At 43.0% G+C, this 20,772-nt stretch overlaps 1 protein-coding gene across 1 annotated transcript in view; it reads right to left on the bottom strand.

Annotated features, from left to right (window-relative positions):
* Positions 1-1,586: 1,586 nt before the first annotated feature.
* Positions 1,587-20,772, bottom strand: part of NFYC (nuclear transcription factor Y subunit gamma) — a 37,960-nt gene continuing 18,774 nt past the window's right edge. The window contains exons 5-10 of the mRNA XM_033080887.1: positions 18,798-18,893; positions 14,839-15,012; positions 13,345-13,503; positions 4,561-4,668; positions 2,406-2,465; positions 1,587-1,952 (exon numbers count right to left, since the gene is read on the bottom strand). Coding sequence (XP_032936778.1) covers positions 1,833-1,952; positions 2,406-2,465; positions 4,561-4,668; positions 13,345-13,503; positions 14,839-15,012; positions 18,798-18,893 — 717 coding nt within the window. The 3' untranslated portion in view covers positions 1,587-1,832. The remainder of the gene's footprint in view (positions 1,953-2,405; positions 2,466-4,560; positions 4,669-13,344; positions 13,504-14,838; positions 15,013-18,797; positions 18,894-20,772) is intronic.

Here is a 20,772-nt window from a genome sequence, read left to right as displayed (position 1 = left end):
TGTCCCCTCCGGTCTCTCCTGTCCCGTCTCTCCTGTCCCGTGTCTCCTGTCCCATCTTTCCTGTCCCCTCCCATCCCTCCTGTCCCATTCCCTCCCGTCCCCTCCCGCTCCAGCCCTTCCCGCGGGGTCCCTCTCGTGGCCGATCCCACTCTCGGAGCTTTCCCATAAATTCCACTTTCCTCTCCCAATTCCATCTTTTCCCCTCCCAGTTCCATCTTTTCCCAGCCCAGCAGACGCCGCTCCAGTTCCGCCCATCCCGGCTCTGCCGCTCCCGGGAAATCTTGGGGAAATCAGGAAAAGCCATTTTTATTGAATGTTTATTAATTAATTTATTATGAATTTATTTAATTTACACAACCCGGGAGGTGCCCAGGGAGCTCTGGAGGTGCCCAGGGAGGGTTGGAGGTGCCCAGGGAGTTCTGGAGGTGCCCAGGGATACCTGGGGGTGCCCAGGGAGCTCTGGAGGTGCCCAGGGAGGGCTGGAGGTGCCCAGGGAGGGCTGGAGGTGCCCAAGGAGCTCTGAAGGACCCCAAGGAGCTCTGGAGGTGCCCAAGGAGTTCTAGAGGTGCCCAGGGAGCTCTGGAGGTGCCCAGGGACACCTGGAGGTGGCACTGGTGACAAGGGGGGACTGTGATTTCAGGATTTTCCAATCTTGATGACTCTGAGAGCAGAAATTCCACCTGACTGGGAGGAAAAGCCCACAGGACCTTGGCAGGATCTCCTGGCCCTCCTCCCAAATATCCTCAGCAAGATTTGGAGCTGCCCAAAATCTCTGAGCTCTGCTGGAACACTTTTTGTTTTCTTTTTTTGTGCCAAATTTCATTTATTTACCCCCAAAACCCCTCAGTCCAGCTGAGCTCTCAGCCAAACCCTCACCCAGGGTGACATTTGCAGGGATTCAGGCTGATTTCATGGACAGCACACACAGGATCTGACAAAAGCAAATTTATTTCCTTTTATGAAGCTTATATTACATGCATGGACCAAAGCCAGGACAACAGGTAACAGCAGGGCTGGGGTTCTGTCCAGATTCCATCAGTTTTTCTGGAATCCAGAAGTCAAACTCAAGGATTTTTTTTTTTTTTTGCCCTTAGAAAATACAATCATAATACAAGGAATGTTTTTATTTATTTCATTTCACTTCAATTCCTCCTCCTCCTATTCCCTGCATACAGCAAATGCTCCAAAAAAAAAAAAAAAAACAAAAGGAGGCAGGAAGGAAAAATCTAAACCACACACACTCACCCCCCCAAAAAAATAAAAATTCCCTAAAACCCACTGAGATGGGAGGACCAAACCTAGCTCTATCCAGAGGAAAAAAAATACAACAGACACTGAGAGAGTCCCTGCTCAGGTTGGGGACACTGAGGAGGGTCCCTGCTCAGGTTGGGGACATTGAGAGGGTCCCTGCTCAGTTCTGTGGGGTTGGGGACACTCAGCAGGTCCCTGTCAGTCCCCTGGTGTTGGGGACACTGAGAGGGTCCCTGCTCTGTCCTCCAGGGTTTGGGGACACTGAGAAGGTCCCTGCTCAGTTTGTGGGGGTTGGGGACACTGAGAAGGTCCCTGATCAGTTCTGTGGGGTTTGGGGACATTGAGAGGGTCCCTGCTCAGGTTGGGGACACTGAGAGAGTCCCTGCTCTGTCCCCTAGGGTTTGGGGACATTCAGAAGGTCCCTGCTCAGTTCTGTGGGTTTGGGGACACTCAGAAGGTTCCTGCTCAGTCCCCTGGGTTTGGGGACATTGAGAAGGTCCCTGCTCTGTCCCCAGGGTTTGGGGACACTCAGCAGGTCTCTCTCAGTCCCCTGGTGTTTGGGGACACTGAGCAGGTCCCTGTCAGTCCCCTGTCACCTGGGTGGCCTGGCTGTCTGAGCTCTGGCTGCTGGACTGGATGAACATGGGCTGGGCAATGTCCTGGCCCGCTGGCATTGTCACCTGCTGGATCTGGTACAGCTGCTGCAGACACACAAAGGGACAAAGGGACAAAGGCACCTCTGTCAGTGCTCAGCCACACTCAAATTCAATCCCCAAACCCCAAACCCACCACAATTCCCCTTCTGAGGGGAATTCCTGAAGCCCAGGCTCCCATCAGACAAATTTAACATTTCTCTCAATCCCTCCTCTTTTTATTTTTAATAATTGTCTTTACACTCACATGGTTGGAAGTGGATGAGCATCAAGGTGCTTCCAATCCAAACCATTCCATGGTTTCTGATATTTATGATATATTATGAAATTTATGGTATTTATGGATGTTCAAATTTTTATTTAGTGCCAGGATTAATTCAGAGCCAAGGCAGCACAACATTGAGAATCCACCTGAATTTGGACTGGCACAAGATTCCCTTATGCTGTTTTATCAGGAGGAAAATGCAGATTTAGGAGCCCCCTGTGCCCCCCAGCTCTTACCTGGCCATCTGTGAACTGGCTGAACTGCTGCTGGCCCTGCTGGACCTCTGTCTGTGTTATCTACAGAGATAAGAGCAGCTGGTCAGTGCCAGCCCTGCCCTGGGGGCCACAGCCCCACCAACATCATCCCCTGAGGGGTCACAGCCCCACCAACACCCTTCCAGACCAAATCAGGCCCCTCCAGACCTAAATCAGGCCCTTCCAGACCCAAATCAGATCGTTCCAGACAAAATTAGGTCCTTCCAGCCCCCAAACCAGGTCTTTCCAGATCTGAATAATCTATTTCCAGACCCAAATCAAGTCCTTCCAGACCCAAACCAGGTCCTTTCAGATTAAATCAGGCCCTTCCAGACCTAATTCAGGTCCTTCCAGACCAAACCCAGGTCTTTCCAGACCTGAATCATACCTTTCTAGACCCAAATCAGGTCCTTCCAAACCCAAACCAGGTCCTTCCAGATCTGAATTAGGCCCTTCCAGACCCAAACCAGGTCCTTCCAGACCTAAATCAGGCCCCTCCAGACCCAAACCAGGTCCTTCCAGATTAAATCAGGCCCTTCCAGACCTGATTTAGGTCCTTCTAGACCAAAACCAGGTCTTTCCAGACCCAAACCAGGTCCTTCCAGATCTGAATCAGGCCCCTCCAAACCAAACCCAGGTCTTTCCAGACCTGAATAATATCTTTCCAGACCTAAATCAGGCCCCTCCAGACCCAAACCAGGTCCTTCCAGATTAAATCAGGCCCCTCCAGACCTAATTAGGTCCTTCCAGACCAAACCCAGGTCTTTCCAGACCTGAATAATCTCTTTCCAGACCCAAACCAGGTCCTTCCAGATTAAATCAGACCCTTCCAGACCCAAACTAGGTCTTTCCAGACCTGAATAATCTCTTTCCAGACCCAAACCAGGTCCTTCCAGATTAAATCAGACCCTTCCAGACCTAATTCAGGTCCTTCCAGACCAAATCCAGGTCTTTCCAGACCTGAATGACATCTTTCCAGACCTAAATCAGGCCCCTCCAGACCTAAATCAGATCCTTCCAGACTCAAATCAGGCCCCTCCAGACCCAAATCAGGTCTTTCCAGACCTAAACCAGGTCCTTCCAGATTAAATCAGGCCCTTCCAGACCTAATTAGGTCCTTCTAGACCAAAACCAGGTCCTTCCAGACCTAAATCAGACCCTTCCAGACAAAATTAGGTCCTTCCAAACCCAAACCAGGTCCTTCCAGATCTGAATCAGGCCCCTCCAGACCCAAACCAGGTCTTTCCAGATTAAATCAAGCCCTTCCAGACCTAATTAGGTCCTTCTAGACCAAAACCAGGTCTTTCCAGACCAAAACCAGGTCCTTCCAGATCTGAATCAGGTCCCTCCAGACCCAAATCAGGTCTTTCCAGATCCAAACCAGGTCTTTCCAGACCTGAATCACGTCTTTCCAGACCTAAATCAGGCCCCTCCAGACCCAAATCAAATCCTTCCAGACTTAAATCAGACCCCTCCAGACCCAAATCAGGTCCTTCCAGACCCAAATCAGGTCCTTCTAGACCTAAATCAGGTCTTTCCAGACCCAAACCAGGTCCTTCCAGATTAAATCAGGCCCTTCCAGACCTAATTAGGTCCTTCCAGACCAAAACCAGGTCCCTCCAGACCTAAACCAGGTCCTTCCAGACCTAAATCAGATCCTTCCAGACAAAATTAGGTCCTTCCAAACCCAAACCAGGTCCTTCCAGATCTGAATCAGGCCCCTCCAGACCCAAATCAGATCCTTCCAGACTTAAATCAAGCCCCTCCAGACCCAAAGCAGCTCCTCTGTGCCTGCCCTGAGCCCGTGGCCTCCAGGCCAGCAGAGCAGGATCCCTCAGCCCCAAGGCCACGTTCTGCCTTTCCTGCACAGCTCCTCCCTCACCCAGGCAGAGGAGAAGGAGAAGAGAAGCTTGAAGAGCCCAAAAAGTTCCCTGCAAGCAGCTGAGAAGCAGCAGGAGCTTCACCCAGAGCCTCACACACACACACAAGCTTTGCATGCACCTCTCGCGGACACCTCAATTTTATTTTTTAAATTTTTTTTTTTTAAACTCTGACAAACAAGAAGAAAAGAAAAGAAAAGAATCCTAACCCAAGAAGTGGTGGAAACCCCCTGGAAGTGGGGGGAGAGGCAGCATACCTGCTGTGCATTGGTTGCAAGCGTCTGGATCTGGCCCTGGACTACCTGGGTGCCTGACACGGGTTGGGCTAAGCGGATATACTGCAGCTGGCCAGCGTTCAACTGCACCTGGGGACAGGTGAGGGGGGAGCAGGGAAAGAGAATCAACACAGGTCACTCTGCACCCTGAACCAACAGCCAAAGTCCTGCTCTGTTCCAGTAAAGGATGGAGGTGAGGGGGAGAGTTCAGCGGGGTTGGGAATTGTTCCCAGCAGGAATCAGCACGAAAAACAAAATTCCAGAGCTCCTGAGACATCCCATTCCTCTTTTTGGTTTTGTTTAAAGCAAAAGTTTTTAAGGGATTTGTGAGAACTTTTGGTTACAAGAATTGTTTTACTCCTCTGAGGCAGCATTTCACATTTGAGCTGGCAGCACCAAACCAAGTCCTGCACCTCTGTTGTATCCTGCATTTTTATCAATCAAATCCTGCACCCTTATCAAATTATATCCTACCAAAAATCAAGGAATAAAGAGGAATTTTATAAAATAAAAGCCAGCAGAAATGGCAAACCCCAAAGGTATTTTTGGAAGTTTTGAATGTAGCTTTTCCTGGGAGCTCCACAGGATTGGAAATTGTTCCCAGCAGGAATCAGCACGAAAAACAAAACCCCAGAGCTCCTGGGTACCCCTGAGACATCACATTCCATTTTGGTTTTTAGGCTGGGAGCTAAAGGAAATCAGTTTTACAGGGATTTGGGAGAAATTTTGGTTACAAGAATTGTTTTACTCCTCTGGGGCAGCATTTCACATTTATGAGCTGGTAGCACCAAAACAAATCCTGTACCCCTATCAAAAATTAAGGAATAAAGAGGAATTTTATAAAATAAAAGCCAGCAGAAATGGCAAACCCCAAAGGTATTTTTGGAAGTTTTGAATGTAGCTTTTCCTGGGAGCTCCACGGGATTGGGAATTGTTCCCAGCAGGAATCAGCACGAAAAACAAAATCCCAGAGCTCCTGAGACATCCCTGAGACATCACATCCCATTTTGGTTTTTAGGCTGGGAGCTAAAGGAAATCAGTTTTACAGGGATTTGGGAGAAATTTTGGTTACAAGAATTGTTTTACTCCTCTGGGGCAGCATTTCACATTTATGAGCTGGCAGCACCAAACCAAATTCTGCATTTTTATCAATTACATCCTGCATCCTTATCAATCCTATCCTGCATCCTTATCAATCAAATTCTGCCAAAAATTAAGGAATAAAGAGGATTTTTCCCCATAAAGCAGCAGAAATAGCAAACCCCAAAGGTATTTTTAGAAGTTTTGAATGTAGCTTTTCCTGGGAGCTCCATGGGATTGGGAATTGTTCCCAGCAGGAATCAACAAAAGGGATCCTAAAAACAAAACCCCAGAGCTCCTGAGACATCCCATTCCTCTTTTTGTTTTTTAGGCTGGGAGTTAAAGCAAATTTATGGCTTTTAAAGGATTTGGGAGAATTTTTGGTTACAAGAATTGTTTTACTCCTTTGAGGCAGCATTTCACATTTATGAGCTGGCAGCACCAAACCAAATTCTCCATCTTTTTCAATCAAATCCTGCATCCTTATCAAATTATATCCTGCCAAAAATCAAGGAATAAAGAGGAATTTTATAAAATAAAAGCCAGCAGAAATGGCAAACCCCAAAGGTATTTTTGGAAATTTTGATTGCAGCTCTCTGGGAGCTTTTCTTGGAATTTTGAATTATTCCCACCACAAAGGATCAAAAAAAAAACCAAAAAAAACCAAAAACCCCAGAGCTCCTGGGTATCCCTGAGACATTACATTCCATTTTTTTCCAGGTTGGGAGGGGTCAGTTAGTAGCTAAAGCAAATTAATGGCTCAGTTTTTAAAGGATCTGGGAGAAATTTTGGTTACAAGAATTGTTTTTGAGGCAGTATTTCACATTTATGAGCTGGCAGCACCAAACCAAATCCTGCACCCCTATCAAAGTATATCCTACAAAAATTAGGGAATAAAGAGGAATTTTTACAGATTTATCAATCAAATTCTGCCAAAAATTAAGGAATAAAGAGGATTTTCCCCCATAAAGTCAGCAGAAATGGCAAACTCCAAAGGTATTTTTGGAAGTTTTGATTGCAGCTTTTCCCGGGAGCTCCATGGAAATTCTGAATTATTCCCAGCAGGAATCAGCACAAAAACAAACCCCCAGAGCTCCTGAGACATCCCAGTCCTCGTTTTGGTTTTTAGGCTGGGAGCTCTAAAGCAAAAGTTTTTAAGGGATTTGGGAGAACTTTTGGTTACAAGAATTGTTTTATTCCTTTGTGGCAGCATTTCACATTTATGAGCTGGCAGCATCAAACCAAATTCTGCACCCCTGTTGTATCCTGCATCCTTATCAATCAAATCCTGCACCCTTATCAAATTATATCCTACCAAAAATCAAGGAATAAAGAGGAATTTTATAAAATAAAAGCCAGCAGAAATGGCAAACCCCAAAGGTATTTTTGGAAGTTTTGATTGCAGCTCTCTGGAGCTTTTCCTGGGAGCTCCACAGGATTGGGAATTGTTCCCACCACAAGGGATCCTAAAAACAAAATCCCAGAGCTCCTGAGACATCCCATTCCTCTTTTTGGTTTTGGTTTTTAGGCTGGGAGCTCTAAAGCAAAAGTTTTTAAATTATTTGGGAGAAATTTTGGTTACAAGAATTGTTTTATTCCTTTGAGGCAGCATTTCACATTTATGAGCTGGCAGCACCAAACCAAATCCTGCACCTCTGTTGTATCCTGCATTTTTATCAATCAAATCCTGCACCCTTATCAAATTATATCCTACAAAAATTAAGGAATGAAGAGGAATTTTTACAGATTTATCAATCAAATTCTGCCAAAAATTAAGGAATAAAGAGGATTTTCCCCATAAAGCCAGCAGAAATGGCAAACCCCAAAGGTATTTTTGGAAATTTTGAATGCAGCTTTTCCTGGGAGCTCCACGGGATTGGGAATTGTTCCCAGCAGGAATCAGCACAAAAAACAAAACCCCAGAGCTCCTGAGACATCCCATTCCTCTTTTTGGTTTTGTTTAAAGCAAAAGTTTTTAAAGGATTTGGGAGAATTTTTGGTTACAAGAATTATTTTATTTCTTTGAGGAGCATTTCACATTTATGAGCTGGCAGCACCAAAACAAATCCTGCACCCCTATCAAAAATTAAGGAATAAAGAGGAATTTTTACAGATTTATCAATCAAATTCTGTCAAAAATTAAGGAATAAAGAGGATTTTCCCCCATAAAGCCAGCAGAAAAGGCAAACCCCAAAGATAATTTTGGAAATTTTGACTGCAGCTCTCTGGGAGCTCCATGGGATTCTGAATTATTCCCACCACAAAGGATCAAAAAAAAAAAAAAATAAACCCCAGAGCTCCTGGGTATCCCTGAGACATCAGATTCCATTTTGGTTTTTAGGCTGGGAGCTCTAAAGCAAAAGTTTTTAAATTATTTGGGAGAACTTTTGGTTACAAGAATTGTTTTTGAGGCAGCATTTCACATTTATGAGCTGGCAGCACCAAATCAAATCCTGCACCCCTAGCAAATTATATCCTACAAAAATTAAGGAATGAAGAGGAATTTTTACAGATTTATCAATCAAATTCTGCCAAAAATTAAGGAATAAAGAGGATTTTCCCCCATAAAGCCAGCAGAAATGGCAAACACTAAAGATATTTTTGGAAGTTTTGATTGCAGCTTTTCCTGGGAGCTCCATGGGATTGGGAATTGTTCCCAGCAGGAATCAGCACGAAAAACAAAATTCCAGAGATCCTGAGACATCCCATTCCTCTTTTTGGTTTTGGTTTTTAGGCTGGGAGCTCTAAAGCAAAAGTTTTTAAATTATTTGGGAGAACTTTTGGTTACAAGAATTGTTTTATTCCTTTGTGGCAGCATTTCACATTTATGAGCTGGCAGCATCAAACCAAATCCTGCACCTCTGTTGTATCCTGCACCCTTATCAATCAAATTCTGCATCCTTATCAAATTATATCCTACAAAAATTAGGGAATAAAGAGGAATTTTTACAGATTTATCAGTCACATCCTGCCAAAAATTAAGGAATAAAGAGGATTTTTCCCCATAAAGCCAGCAGAAATGGCAAACCCCAAAGATATTTTTGGAAGTTTTGATTTCAGCTCTCTGGGAGCTCCATGGAAATTCTGAATTATTCCCACCACAAAGGATCCAAAAAAAAAAAAAAAAATAAACCCCAGAACTCCTGGGTATCCCTGAGACATTACATTCCATTTTGGTTTTTAGGCTGGGAGCTCTAAAGCAAATGTTTTTAAAGGATTTGGGAGAAATTTTGGTTACAAGAATTGTTTTTGAGGCAGCATTTCACATTTATGAGCTGGCAGCCCCAAACCAAATCCTGCACCCCTAGCAAATTATATCCTACAAAAATTAAGGAATAAACAGGAATTTTTACAGATTTATCAGTCACATCCTGGCAAAAATCAAGGAATAAACAGGAATTTTATAAAATAAAGCAGCAGAAATGGCAAACCCCAAAGGTATTTTTGGAAATTTTGATTGCAGCTCTCTGGAAGCTCTGAATTATTATTTTATTATTTATTATTTTATTATTTATTATGGAATTCTGAATTAATCCCACCAAAAAGGATCCCAAAAAAATTTCACATTTATGAGCTGGCAGCACCAAATCAAATCCTGCACCCCTAGCAAATTATATCCTATAAAAATGAAGGAATAAAGAGGAATTTTATAAAACAAAGCAGCAGAAAAGATATTTTTGGAAGATTTGTTTTCAGCTCTCTGCCAACACCTGTCAAGCCCCACCTGGCAGAGGTTAAGTTTCTTATTTTTTTATTTTTTTTAACTCATGTGAGAGATTCAATCCTAAATTTATTCCCTAAATCTCCTAATTTTGGGAAGGTGGACATGAAAAAAATGCAGGTAACAATGGTAATACACACCTGAGAGCAATGAAAATGTAAAATTTACCAATATTGGGTTTTCCTTCTGTTATTTAATTTTGTAATTTGGTTTTAAAGGTATCTTTATACAAAAAAAAAGGATTTTTTTTTTAATTTTTATTTTTATTTTTTTTATTTTTCTTTTTAAGAATTGGAAAGAACACTCAGAACACTCTAAAAGCCACCAACTCCCCCCATTTGTGTCTGAAAGCTCCAAAATTATTTCAAGAGCAAACAAACTCCCCCTGAGCAAAGAGAATTTCAATAAAAAATTTGATTTTTGCATTGAGATCTGTAGGGAGGTTCAATTTTTATCCATGCTGGGGGAATTAGGATTTAATTCCATCATGAAATGATGCTGGAAGAGATTTGGGGAAAATTCTTGCAGCAAGGAGAGGAAATTCCAAAGATTCTGCCCAAAATAAGGGCTGGGTAAGACAAAAAAAATTCAATTTAAACTTAAAATTAAAATGAAATTTAAATAATTGATGGCTTCACTCCCTTTTTTATTCTGCTCCAGAATAAAATTCACTTTTCCACTGGAACAAAGAGCACCAGGAACATGTGGAAAAGCAGGATAAAGATGCTCCAAATATTCCAGAGGCAATTCCAGTTTCAGGAGAGAGTTTAGAACTTTATTTACAGTAATTTCAGGATTATAAACTGCATATTACAATAAAAGATGTGATCAAAGGTGTCTGTTCTGTCACCATCTGCTGAGGGTGGGGCAGAGATCCTGATCTCTGTGGGAGATATTCTGCTAATGGGCATCCATTGAAACCAGCTGGGGCAGTGTTCTTTATCTCATGGGATATCTCCTGTTCATGGCCATGGTTTATAAACCAGCTGGGGCAGTGTTCTTTATCTCATGGGATATCTCCTGTTCATGGGCCAGGTGTTATAAACCAGTGGGACAATGGCATTTGTCTCTGTGGGATATCTTCTGTTAATGGGCTATGGGTTAAAACCAGCTGGGACAATGGTCTTTATTCCCAAAGGGGATCTCTCCTGTTCATGGGTCAGATTTTACAAACCAGCTGGGGCAGTGATCCTGATCTCTGTGGGATATCTCCTGTTAATGGGCAGCTGTTAAACCAGCTGGGGCAGTGTTCTTTATCTTTGCACAGCCCATCCTCCCTCCAGGAGATCTCTCCTGTTCATGGCCACTGAGTCCCAGGGCATGGCTGATAAAATTCCATCATCCCATGGGGAGATGCTCCAGCCAGGGGGAGGAGCCAAACATTTCCTACCCAGATAAAAACTGAGATTTGGAACATCAGAGCAGCCTTTCCCACTGGATCCCAGAGGAAAACCAGACCCTTCCACATCATCCCTGGAGCTTGGGAGGAAACTGCACCTTGTACAGGAGCACTGCTCCAACTGAGCCACATCTGTCACTGCAGGAGGATGCAGCCACCATGGGATGGGACTGCTGCCAACACCCTGCCTGACTGACGGCTGTCAGCTTGGATTCTGACTCTGGCAGGGCTTGGGTTTGTTCTTTGTAGTGCTGTATTTCTATTTTAATTTCCCTAGTAAAGAACTGTTATTCCTATTCCCATATCTTTGCCTGAGAGCCCCTTGATTTCAAAATTATAATAATTTGGAGGGAGGGGGTTTACATTCTCCATTTCAAAGAGAAGCTCCTGCCTTTCTCAGCACACACCTGTCCTCCAAACTAAAACAGCAACTTTTCATTCTCTGTCCATATATCAGCCACACCTGATTAGAAGCCACACTTCGGGTTTGGACCAAAATTTTAGTCAAAATGGTGCAGCTTATAATGGTGAAATTACTGTAATTCTCTGCTGAGCCCTCAGAGCTGTCAGAAGATGCCAAAAGAGAAATGAAAGAAGAGGAAAAAAAATAAGAAAAGCAAAGCAGGAAGAGCAGAACGGACCAAGGACTGGAATTTTGTGGAACCAAATCCAAGTTTTTTCCTCCAAAATTGGTTTTATTTTCACTTCCTTCAGCACCAACTGTGGTTTTTCAGCAGGATCTCTGCAGGATGGGGAGCTGGAAATTGGGATTATTCCATCCCACACTGCTCCTGCATTGCTGCTTTGCAGTCTTGGAGCTTTGAGAAATTCAGAAATTTCCCAAAAAATTCCCCTGGAGCAGCCACAGCTCCCAATCCCAGCAAGGAGGGAGGAAAAATCAAATTCTTGGTCAAAACCAGACCCTAAAATCCCTCCAAAACCCCAAAATCCCCCCTGGATTTTCCTCAACAGCTCCTTTGGAAGGAATTTTTTACTACTAAGAGTTTTCCAAGCCCCTTTCTGTAATTTCAGCATTCCCCAAAAACAAATCTGAGCTGGAGATCTTCTTCCAGAATTCCTTGAGAGATTCTCAGAGAGATTTTCACAAGGAGAAGAAGAGAAACAAGAAATGGAAAAGAAGAAGAAGAAGTAGAAGAAGAAGAAATGGAGAAGAAATTTTAAAAAAAAGAATTGGACACGAAAAGGGGTTCCCTGGAATAAAAAAAAGAAATGGAGAAGAAATTTTAAAAAAGAACTGGACAAGAAAAGAGGTTTCCTGTATTAAAAAAAATCCAATTTTGGGCATTTCTTCCTCCCTGATCAACACCTCAGGGCAGCAGGAATCAGCTGAAGATTCAAGGGATGAAAAGAGCTGGGAAAGCTCTGATTTCACAGAAAAAGTAGAAATTGAAGTGAAATGTCTGGCCCTGGGTGACCTTTGGGTTCTGGAACACAGAATTGGATGATTTTTATTTTTATTTTTTTATTATTTTAATTTATATTTTAATTTATATTTTAAATTTTAATTTTTAATTTTATTATTTTATTTTTCTCTAACAGGTGTGATGTTTTCCAGCTGGGAACCAACAGCCACAGCTTGGTTGTGATTCTAAGTTAATGTGATTTTTTTTTATAATTTTTTTTTTTGTGTGTTTACTTAGGACACATTTCAGAAACTTTGTATTTCCCATTTCTAAGGAGGCACCTCCTGCTTCTGCATAACCATTCCTCCAAATATTTTGGGAGAAATATTTCTTCTAACATCAAAGTTTATTAATAACTCCCAGATGGAACTTTTCCCACTCAGCCTGCCAGGCCAGGACTTCAGATTGCACAGGCACAACCAAGTAAAGGCAAAAAGAAAGGAATTTTTTTTTTATTCCAGCCAGGCTGTGGTGAAGAACTGAAGAATGTTTAGCCAGGAAATATTTTGATTTATTGCTTTCTAATCACAACTCTTTCACTCAGGGGAAGGTGTTTGGGGTGAGTCTGGACTAAAGGAGTTCAAATTTATTTTTTTTTTAAGATTTATTTCCCCTTTTCACGTAAAAAGACATGAATTTTCTTTCATTCCAACCAGGCTGTGGTGAAGACCTGATGCTCAGGCAGGAAATATTTAATTTATTGCTTCCTAATCACAACTGTTTCACTTAGGGCAAAATGTTTGGGGTGAGTCTGGACTAAAGGGGTTAAGACTTTTTTTATTTTTAAGATTTATTTCCCATTTCAGGTAAAAAGAAAAAAATTCTCTTTCATTCCAACCAGGCTGTGCTGAAGAACTGTTCAGCCAGGAAATATTTAATTTATTGCTTCCTAATCACAACTGCTTCACTCAGGGGAAGGTGTTTGGGGTGGGCAGTGAGTCTGGACTAAAGCAGCTAAGATTTATTTATTTTTAAGATTTATTTCCCCTTTTCATGCCCCTCTTGGTTGCTTTTCCTAAGTGCAGGAAGCACAGCACTCAATCCAGACTTCTCTGCCAGTTAACAAAGCAAACAGAAGCGAGGCTCCAGCTCCCACAATCTGCTCAGGGGGGATTTTTGCACCTTTGCTGCTGGGATCTTACCGGGATTTGCTGGATTTCCCCCGTGTTGGTGATGATTTGCTGCATCACTTGCATGGTTTGTCCTGTGCTGCTCTGAGCCTGCTGGCTCTGGCCCTGGGGCTGAGCCTGCACAATCTGTACTTGCTGCCCTTCTCCCACCTGCATTGTCACTGGGGTGGTCTGTACAAAAAAAAATACAAAACACACAAAGAAATGAGGATTCAGGAGGTGGGAAATGCATGAAACCCAGACTGAGCCTGTCCTAAACCCAGTGCTCACTGCTGGGGCTGGGGCAGGTCTGTTCTGCACCCAGAATTGTGAGGATTAAACAGCCTGAGGTGGAGCTCAGGGCCTGGCTGAGGATCCTGGAGCACCAGGAATGTCACCTGGCCATGAAAATGAGGTTTGACCCACAGAAATGTCCAGGGTGAGGCAGGACAAGGATTGGAACAGTCTGGAACAGTAAGGAGGTCTCTGATCATGGAAAAGGGTGAGATTTAAGTTTTTTCCTTCCCTCTCAACCCAACCCAACCCAACCCAACCCAACCCATGATCTCCACACTGTCCATGATGTTCCTGAGCAATCCAGCCCTGAGGATTTCCCTCAGGCTTGGTTCACCTGGCCCTGCTGGGGCCGGGGCAGGTAGCCTGTCCTAGACTAAGCCCAGATTAAATCACCACAGAGGGAGCTCAGAGCCTGGATGAGGATCCTGGAGCACCAGGAATCCCATCTGGCCATGAAAATGAGGTTTGACCCACAGAAATGCCCAAGGTGAGCAGGACAACAATGAGGGACAGCAGAAAGTTTCTGATCATGGAACAGGGTGAGATTTCAATTCCTTCCCTCCCAATCCAACCCAACTGAACCCAACTAAACCCAACCCAACAGAACCCAATTGAACCCAAATGAACCGAACCCAACCCAACTGAACCCAACCCAACGGAACCCAACCCAACTGAACCCAACTGAACCCAATCCAACCCAACCCAACCCAACTGAACCCAACTGAATCCAACCCAACCCAACTGAACCCAACCCAACTGAACTCAACTGAACCCAACTGAACCCAACTGAACTCAACCCAACCCACCGGAACTCAACCCAACTCAACCCAACCCAACTGAACCCAACCCAACCCAACCCAACTGAACCCAACCCAACCCAACTGAATCCAACCCAACCCAACCCAACTGAATCCAACTCAACCCAACCCAACTGAACCCAACCCAAGTGAACCCAACCCAACTAAACCAAATCCAACCCAAACCAATTGAACCCAACCCAACTAAACCCAATCCAACCCAACCCAACTGAACCCAACCCAACTGAACCCAACCCAACCCAACTCAACTGAGCCCAACCCAATCCAACTCAACCCAACCCAACCCAACTGAACCCAACTCAACCCAACCCAACTGAACCCAACCCAACTGAACCCAACCCACCGCACCCCACGATTCCCACGGCAGTTCCTGAGCGATCCAGCCCTGAGGATTTCCCCCAGGCTGCCTCACCTGGCCCTGCTGGGGCTGGGCAATGATGATCTGGCCAGGCTGGATGGTGGTGGTGGCTGTGGTGGTCTGCTGGCCCTGCTGCTGGCCCTGCACCTGCACTGCTGCTGGCTGCTGGGCCAGGGTGAAGTAATACTGCACGGGTTCGGCCGGGGTGACGGCCTGGCGCACCTCCTCCTGCAGGAACACCAGGATTGGGATAGGAACACGGCTCTGCCCGCCCCACAGCCACAAACCCACCCCAAAGCACAAAAAAACCTCCCTCAGAACAGTTAAACCGAGTCTGAGCTGGTTTGTTCAGCTCTGAGTGCTCCCAGTAAAGTGTGGCTGATGTGGTGGTGGAGGAGGAAAGGAATCAAATCACCACAGCTGGAATTTGCTCATGGGTGAATCCCAGCACAGGAGGAATTGCAAATGGCCCAGAACCCTGACAGAGCCTCCTCTGCCACCAACCCCTCTCCTGAGCTGTGCTCCCAACCCTCCAGTGAGCTCTGATGTCAAAACCCTGAGAATGAAATTATGGATTTGATCTTAGCTTGCTGTCATGCCTGGAGTTGTTTATTTAAATTCACTTTTTCCAGGCTGACACCCATTCCTTGCTGTGGGAGCAGGGATATCAGATAAAATCATGGATTTGATGCTCACTATTGTGCCTGGAGTTATTTATTTAAATTAATTTTTTCCAGGCTGAAACACATTCCCTGCTCTAGAAGCAGGGATATCTGATATCCAAGCACTGGGAATGAAATCATGGATTTGATGCTCACTTTTGTGCCTGGAGTTATTTATTTAAATTCAGTTTTTCCAGGTTGACACCCATTCCCTGCTCTGGGAGCAGGGATATCACACACAAATCATGGATTTGATGCTCCCTGTGGTACCTGGAGTAATTTATTTAAATTATTTTTTTCCAGGCTGAAACACATTCCCTGCTCTAGGAGCAGGGATATCTGATATCCAAGCCCTGGGAATAAAATAATGGATTTGATGTTTGCTGTCATGCCTGGAGTTATTTATTTAAACCCAGCTTTTCCAGGCTGACCCCCATTCCCTGCTCTGGGAGCAGGGATATCAGATAAAATCATGGATTTGATGCTTGCTGTTGTACCTGGAGTTATTTATTTAAACCCAGCTTTCCCACCCTGTGGGAGCAGGGATATCAGACACAAATCATGGATTTGATGCTCCCTGTGGTGCCTGGAGTTATTTATTTAAACCCAGGGATATCCCAGCAGTGGGAAGAACCTGAGGCTCTGCTCTGCCTCCCTCCTTTCTCCCATCTCAGCAGAGAAAAGCCCCTCATGATGAACGATTTTCCAGCATTTTCAGAGACTCTGGGATGCCAAGACAGCAGGATGAGAACTCCTGAGCTGCCCAGAGCAGCAGGGTGAGGGCAGGTGCAGCTCCCAGACGTTCACTCCATGGCAGAAGGCGTAAACAATCCTCTCCCAGCCACCTCGAGCTCACAGCTGAGAGTGTAGGATGTTTACACGTGCTACAACATGGGACATGGCACCTGCAGCCCTCATGGATTCCCCTTCAGCTCATCCAGCTGGGCAGGAAAAGCAAAATTCACATTAAATAAGAGCGAGTCTAGGGGGGTTTTGGGCTGGAGAGAGGAGTTTGTTGGCTTGGAAGTTGATTTTTGGGGAGGAGAACAACTCAGGAGTTACTCCTAGGAGGTTTTCTAGCAGAAAATCCCATCCTAAAAATTCTGCTGGGCAGGAAAAGCAAAATTCACATTAAATAGGAGCGAGTCTAGGTGGGTTCTGGGCTGCAGAAGTTGTTTTTTTGGGGGAGTAGAACAACTCAGGAGTTACTCCAGGGAGGTTTTCCAGTGGAAATCACATCCCAAAAATGGTGCTGATCCCAGCTGGGCAGAAAAAGCAAAATTCACATTAAATAGGAGTGAGTCTAGGTGGGCTTTGGGCTGCAGAAGTTGTTTTTTGGGGAGCAGAACAACTCAGGAGTTACTCCTAGGAGGTTTTCCAGTAGAAAATCACATCCCAGAAATTCAGCTGGGCAGGAAAAGGAAAATTCAAATTAAACAGGAGCAAGTCTAGGTGGGCTTTGGGCTTGGAAGTTGGTTTTTGGGGAGGTGAACAACTCAGGAGTTACTCCTAGGAGGTTTTCCCAGCAGAAAATCACATCCTAAAAATTCTGCTGATCCAGTTGGGCAGGAAAAGCAAAATTCAAATTAAACAGGAGTAAGTCTAGGTGGGCTTTGGGTTTGGAAGTTCTTTTTTTGGGGAGCAAAACAACTCTGGAGTTACTTCTAGGAGGTTTTCTAGCAGAAAATCCCATCCCAAAAATTCAGCTGGGCAGGAAAAGCAAAATTCAAATTAAACAGGAGTGAGTCTAGGTGGGTTTTGGGCTGGAGAGAGGAGTTTGTTGGCTTGGAAGTTGTTTTTTGGGGAGCAGAACAACTCAGGAGTTACTCCTAGGAGGTTTTCTAGCAGAAAATCACATCCCAAAAATTCAGCTGGGCAGGAAAAGCAAAATTCAAATTAAACAGGAGCAAGTCTAGGTGGGCTTTGGGCTGCAGAAGTTGTTTTTTGGGGAGCAGAACAACTCAGGAGTTACTCCTAGGAGGTTTCCCAGTGGAAAATCCCATCCCAAAAATTCAGCTGGGCAGGAAAAGCAAAATTCACATTAAACAGGAGTGAGTCTAGGTGGGTTTTGGGCTGGACAGAGGAGTTTGTTGGCTTGGAAGTTGTTTTTTGGGGAGCAGAACAACTCAGGAGTTACTCCAGGGAGGTTTCCCAGCAGAAAATCACAGCTCCAAAATCCAGAATTTTCCATGGATTTAGAGTGAAATAGGAGAAAAAAAAAATTAAAAAATTCCAAACTTCCAAGTCAAATTTCCCAAATTTTCAGGCACAACCTTCAGAAGTAGCAGAAATGAGTCGTTTGAATAATTATATTAATTTTATTTTTTTTTTAATTGCAGAATTTTGAATTTGAAGGGATGAGGGATGTCAGGTGAGAGCAGCAGCCTGCTGCTGTAAACATCCGACTGAAAGCTCCTTCCAGAACCTTCCAGCTTCCAGTCAAGGATGTTTACAGAGGCACTGACTGCCCCAGAGGGTGCAGGAGGGACAATTTTCAACCCATAACTCAGAAAATGCACATAAATCCATTTTTTTCCATTTTTTTTCCCCATTGGGGGAACCACTGATTTGGTTTCCTGGTGTGTGGATCTCCATTCAAGTTCTATTTTTATAAAAACCCAGTGATTTTGATTTTTATTTAATATTTTTAATTTTTATTTAAGAATTTAAGAACCTAAAATTCAAGAATTACATCCTGAAGTTTAAGAATTTGGATCCTGAACTTTTAAGAATTCAAGAACCTGAAATTTAAATCTTTAAGAACCTGAAATTTAACAATTTAAGAACCTGAAATTAAAGAATCCAAGAACCTGAAAGTCAAGAATTCAAGAACCTGAAATTTAAGATTTTAAGGATCTGAAATTTAATAATTTAAGAACCTGAAATTTAATCTTTAAGAACCTGAAATTCAAGAATTCAAAAATCTGAAATTTAAGACTTTAAGAATCTGAAATGTAAGAATTTAAATCCTGAGCTTTAAGAATTCAAGAATCTGAAATTTAAATCTTTAAGAATCTGAAATTGAAGAATTCAAGAACCAGAAATTTTTAGAATTTAAGAACCTGAAATTTAAATTTTTAAGAACCTGAAATTCAAGAATTCAAGAAGCTGAAATTTAAGATTTTAAGTATCTAAAATTTATTCTTTAAGAACCTGAAATTTATGATTTCAAGAACCTGAAATGTAACAATTTAAGAACCTGAAATTTAAGAACCTGAAATTAAAATTATCTTTAAGAACCTGAAAAACCACAATAAATAAAAGAGAGGAACAAACCTCATGTTTAAATCTGAATTTTTGTTTAAATCTGAAATGTGAGGGGACAGAAATTGCAGAATTTTTTTGTCTCACCTGCCTTTTTGGAGGCTTCAGCTCATCCCTGGGGACAATGTCAATCAGGAAATCAAACTGATCAAACTTGGTGATTGCCATGGCAATGTCATTCCTCTGGAAAAAAAAAAAGAGAATAAAATAGAATAAAATAAAATAAAATAAAAACAAAATAAAATTAAAAAATAAAATAAAAAGAAAATAAAGTAAGATAAAATAAAATAAATAAAAAAATTAAAATAAAATAAAAAAATAAATAAAAAATCAAAATAAAATCAAATCATTTTTTGGGGTTTTACCTGCAGGGTCCTGTGTGTACAAAATGTGTCTGGGGGAATTAAATTTAAAAAAAAATCATCTTTTCAGTGTGGAGTTCTGTGTTTTGTACATGAGTTGTTGTACAAAATGTGGAGAACAAAACGGAAATGAGGATTTGGGATTTTTTTTTTTATTTTATTTTTTATTTTACCTGCAGGGTCCTGTGTGTACAAAATGTGGAGTACAACATGGAAATGAGGATTTGGGGTTTGGGAATTTGGGATTTTTGGGGTTTTACCTGCAGGGTCCTGTGTGCACAAAATGCATCTGGGGGTGTGGAAATGAGGATTTGGTGTTTGTGATTTTGGATTTTTTGGGATTTTTGGGTTTTTACCTGCAGGGTCCTGTGTGTACAAAATATGTCTGGGGATGTTAAATATTTCAAAAAGGTTTTTTAGTGTGGAGTTCTGTGTTTTGTGGGGTGCTGGGTACAAAATGTGGAGTACATGGGAATGAGGGTTTGGGATTTGGGATTTTTTTGGGGTTTTACCTGCAGGGTCCTGTGAGTACAAAATGCATCTGGGGGTGTGGAAATGAGGATTTGGTGTTTGGGGTTTTGGGATTTTTTGGTGTTTTTGGGGTTTTACCTGCAGGGTCCTGTGTGCACAAAATGTGGAGTATAACATGGAAATGAGGATTTGGGGTTTGGGAATTTGGGATTTTTGGGTTTTCACCTGCAGGGTCCTGTGAGTACAAAATGTGTCTGGGGGTGTGGAAATGAGGATTTGGAATTTGGGATTTTGGGATTTTTTGGTTTTTACCTGCAGGGTCCTGTGAGTACAAAATGTGTCTGGGGGTGTGGAATTGAGGATTTGGGGTTTGGGATTTTTTGGGGTTTTTGGGGTTTTACCTGCAGGGTCCTGTGTGCACAAAATGTGGAGAATAAAATGAAAATGAGGATTTGGGATTTTGGGATTTTTTTGGATGTTTTGGGATTTTTGGGTTTTTATCTGCAGGGTCCTGTGTGCACAAAATGCGGAGAATAAAATGGAAATGAGGATTTGGGATTTTTGGGGATTTTTTGGGAATCTTGGGGTTTTACCTGCAGGGTCCTGTGTGTACAAAATGTGTCTTGGGGTGTGGAAATGAGGGTTTGGTGTTTGTGATTTTGGATTTTTTGGGATTTTTGGGGTTTTACCTGCAGGGTCCTGTGTGCACAAAATGTGGAGAATAAAATGGAAATGAGGATTTGGGATTTTTTGGGAATTTTGGGTTTTTACCTGCAGGGTCCTGTGTGCACAAAATGCATCTGGGGGTGTGGAAATGAGGATTTGGGGTTTGGAGTTTTGGGATTTTTTGGGGTTTTACCTGCAGGGTCCTGTGTGTACAAAATGTGTCTGGGGGAATTAAATTTTAAAACAAAATCTTTTCAGTGTGGAGTTCTGTGTTTTGTACATGGGGTGCTGTGTATAAAATGTGGAGAACAATATGGAAATGACGATTTGGGATTTTTTTTTATTTTATCTGCAGGGTCCTGTGTGTACAAAATGTGTCTGGGGGTGTTAAATTTTTCAAAAATTCTTTTTAGTGTGGAGTTCTGTGTTTTGTACATGGGGTGCTGTGTACAAAATGTGTCTGGGTGTGTAGAAATGAGGATTTGGGGTTTTGGGATTTTTTGGGTTTTACCTGCAGGGTCCTGTGTGCACAAAATGTGGAGAATAAAATGGAAATGAGGATT

This window comes from Catharus ustulatus, chromosome 26 (assembly GCF_009819885.2).
Source record: "Catharus ustulatus isolate bCatUst1 chromosome 26, bCatUst1.pri.v2, whole genome shotgun sequence".
NCBI lineage: Eukaryota > Metazoa > Chordata > Aves > Passeriformes > Turdidae > Catharus > Catharus ustulatus.
The sequence above is the reverse complement of the archived record's forward strand: the minus strand, read 5'-3'. Positions and strand labels throughout refer to the sequence as shown.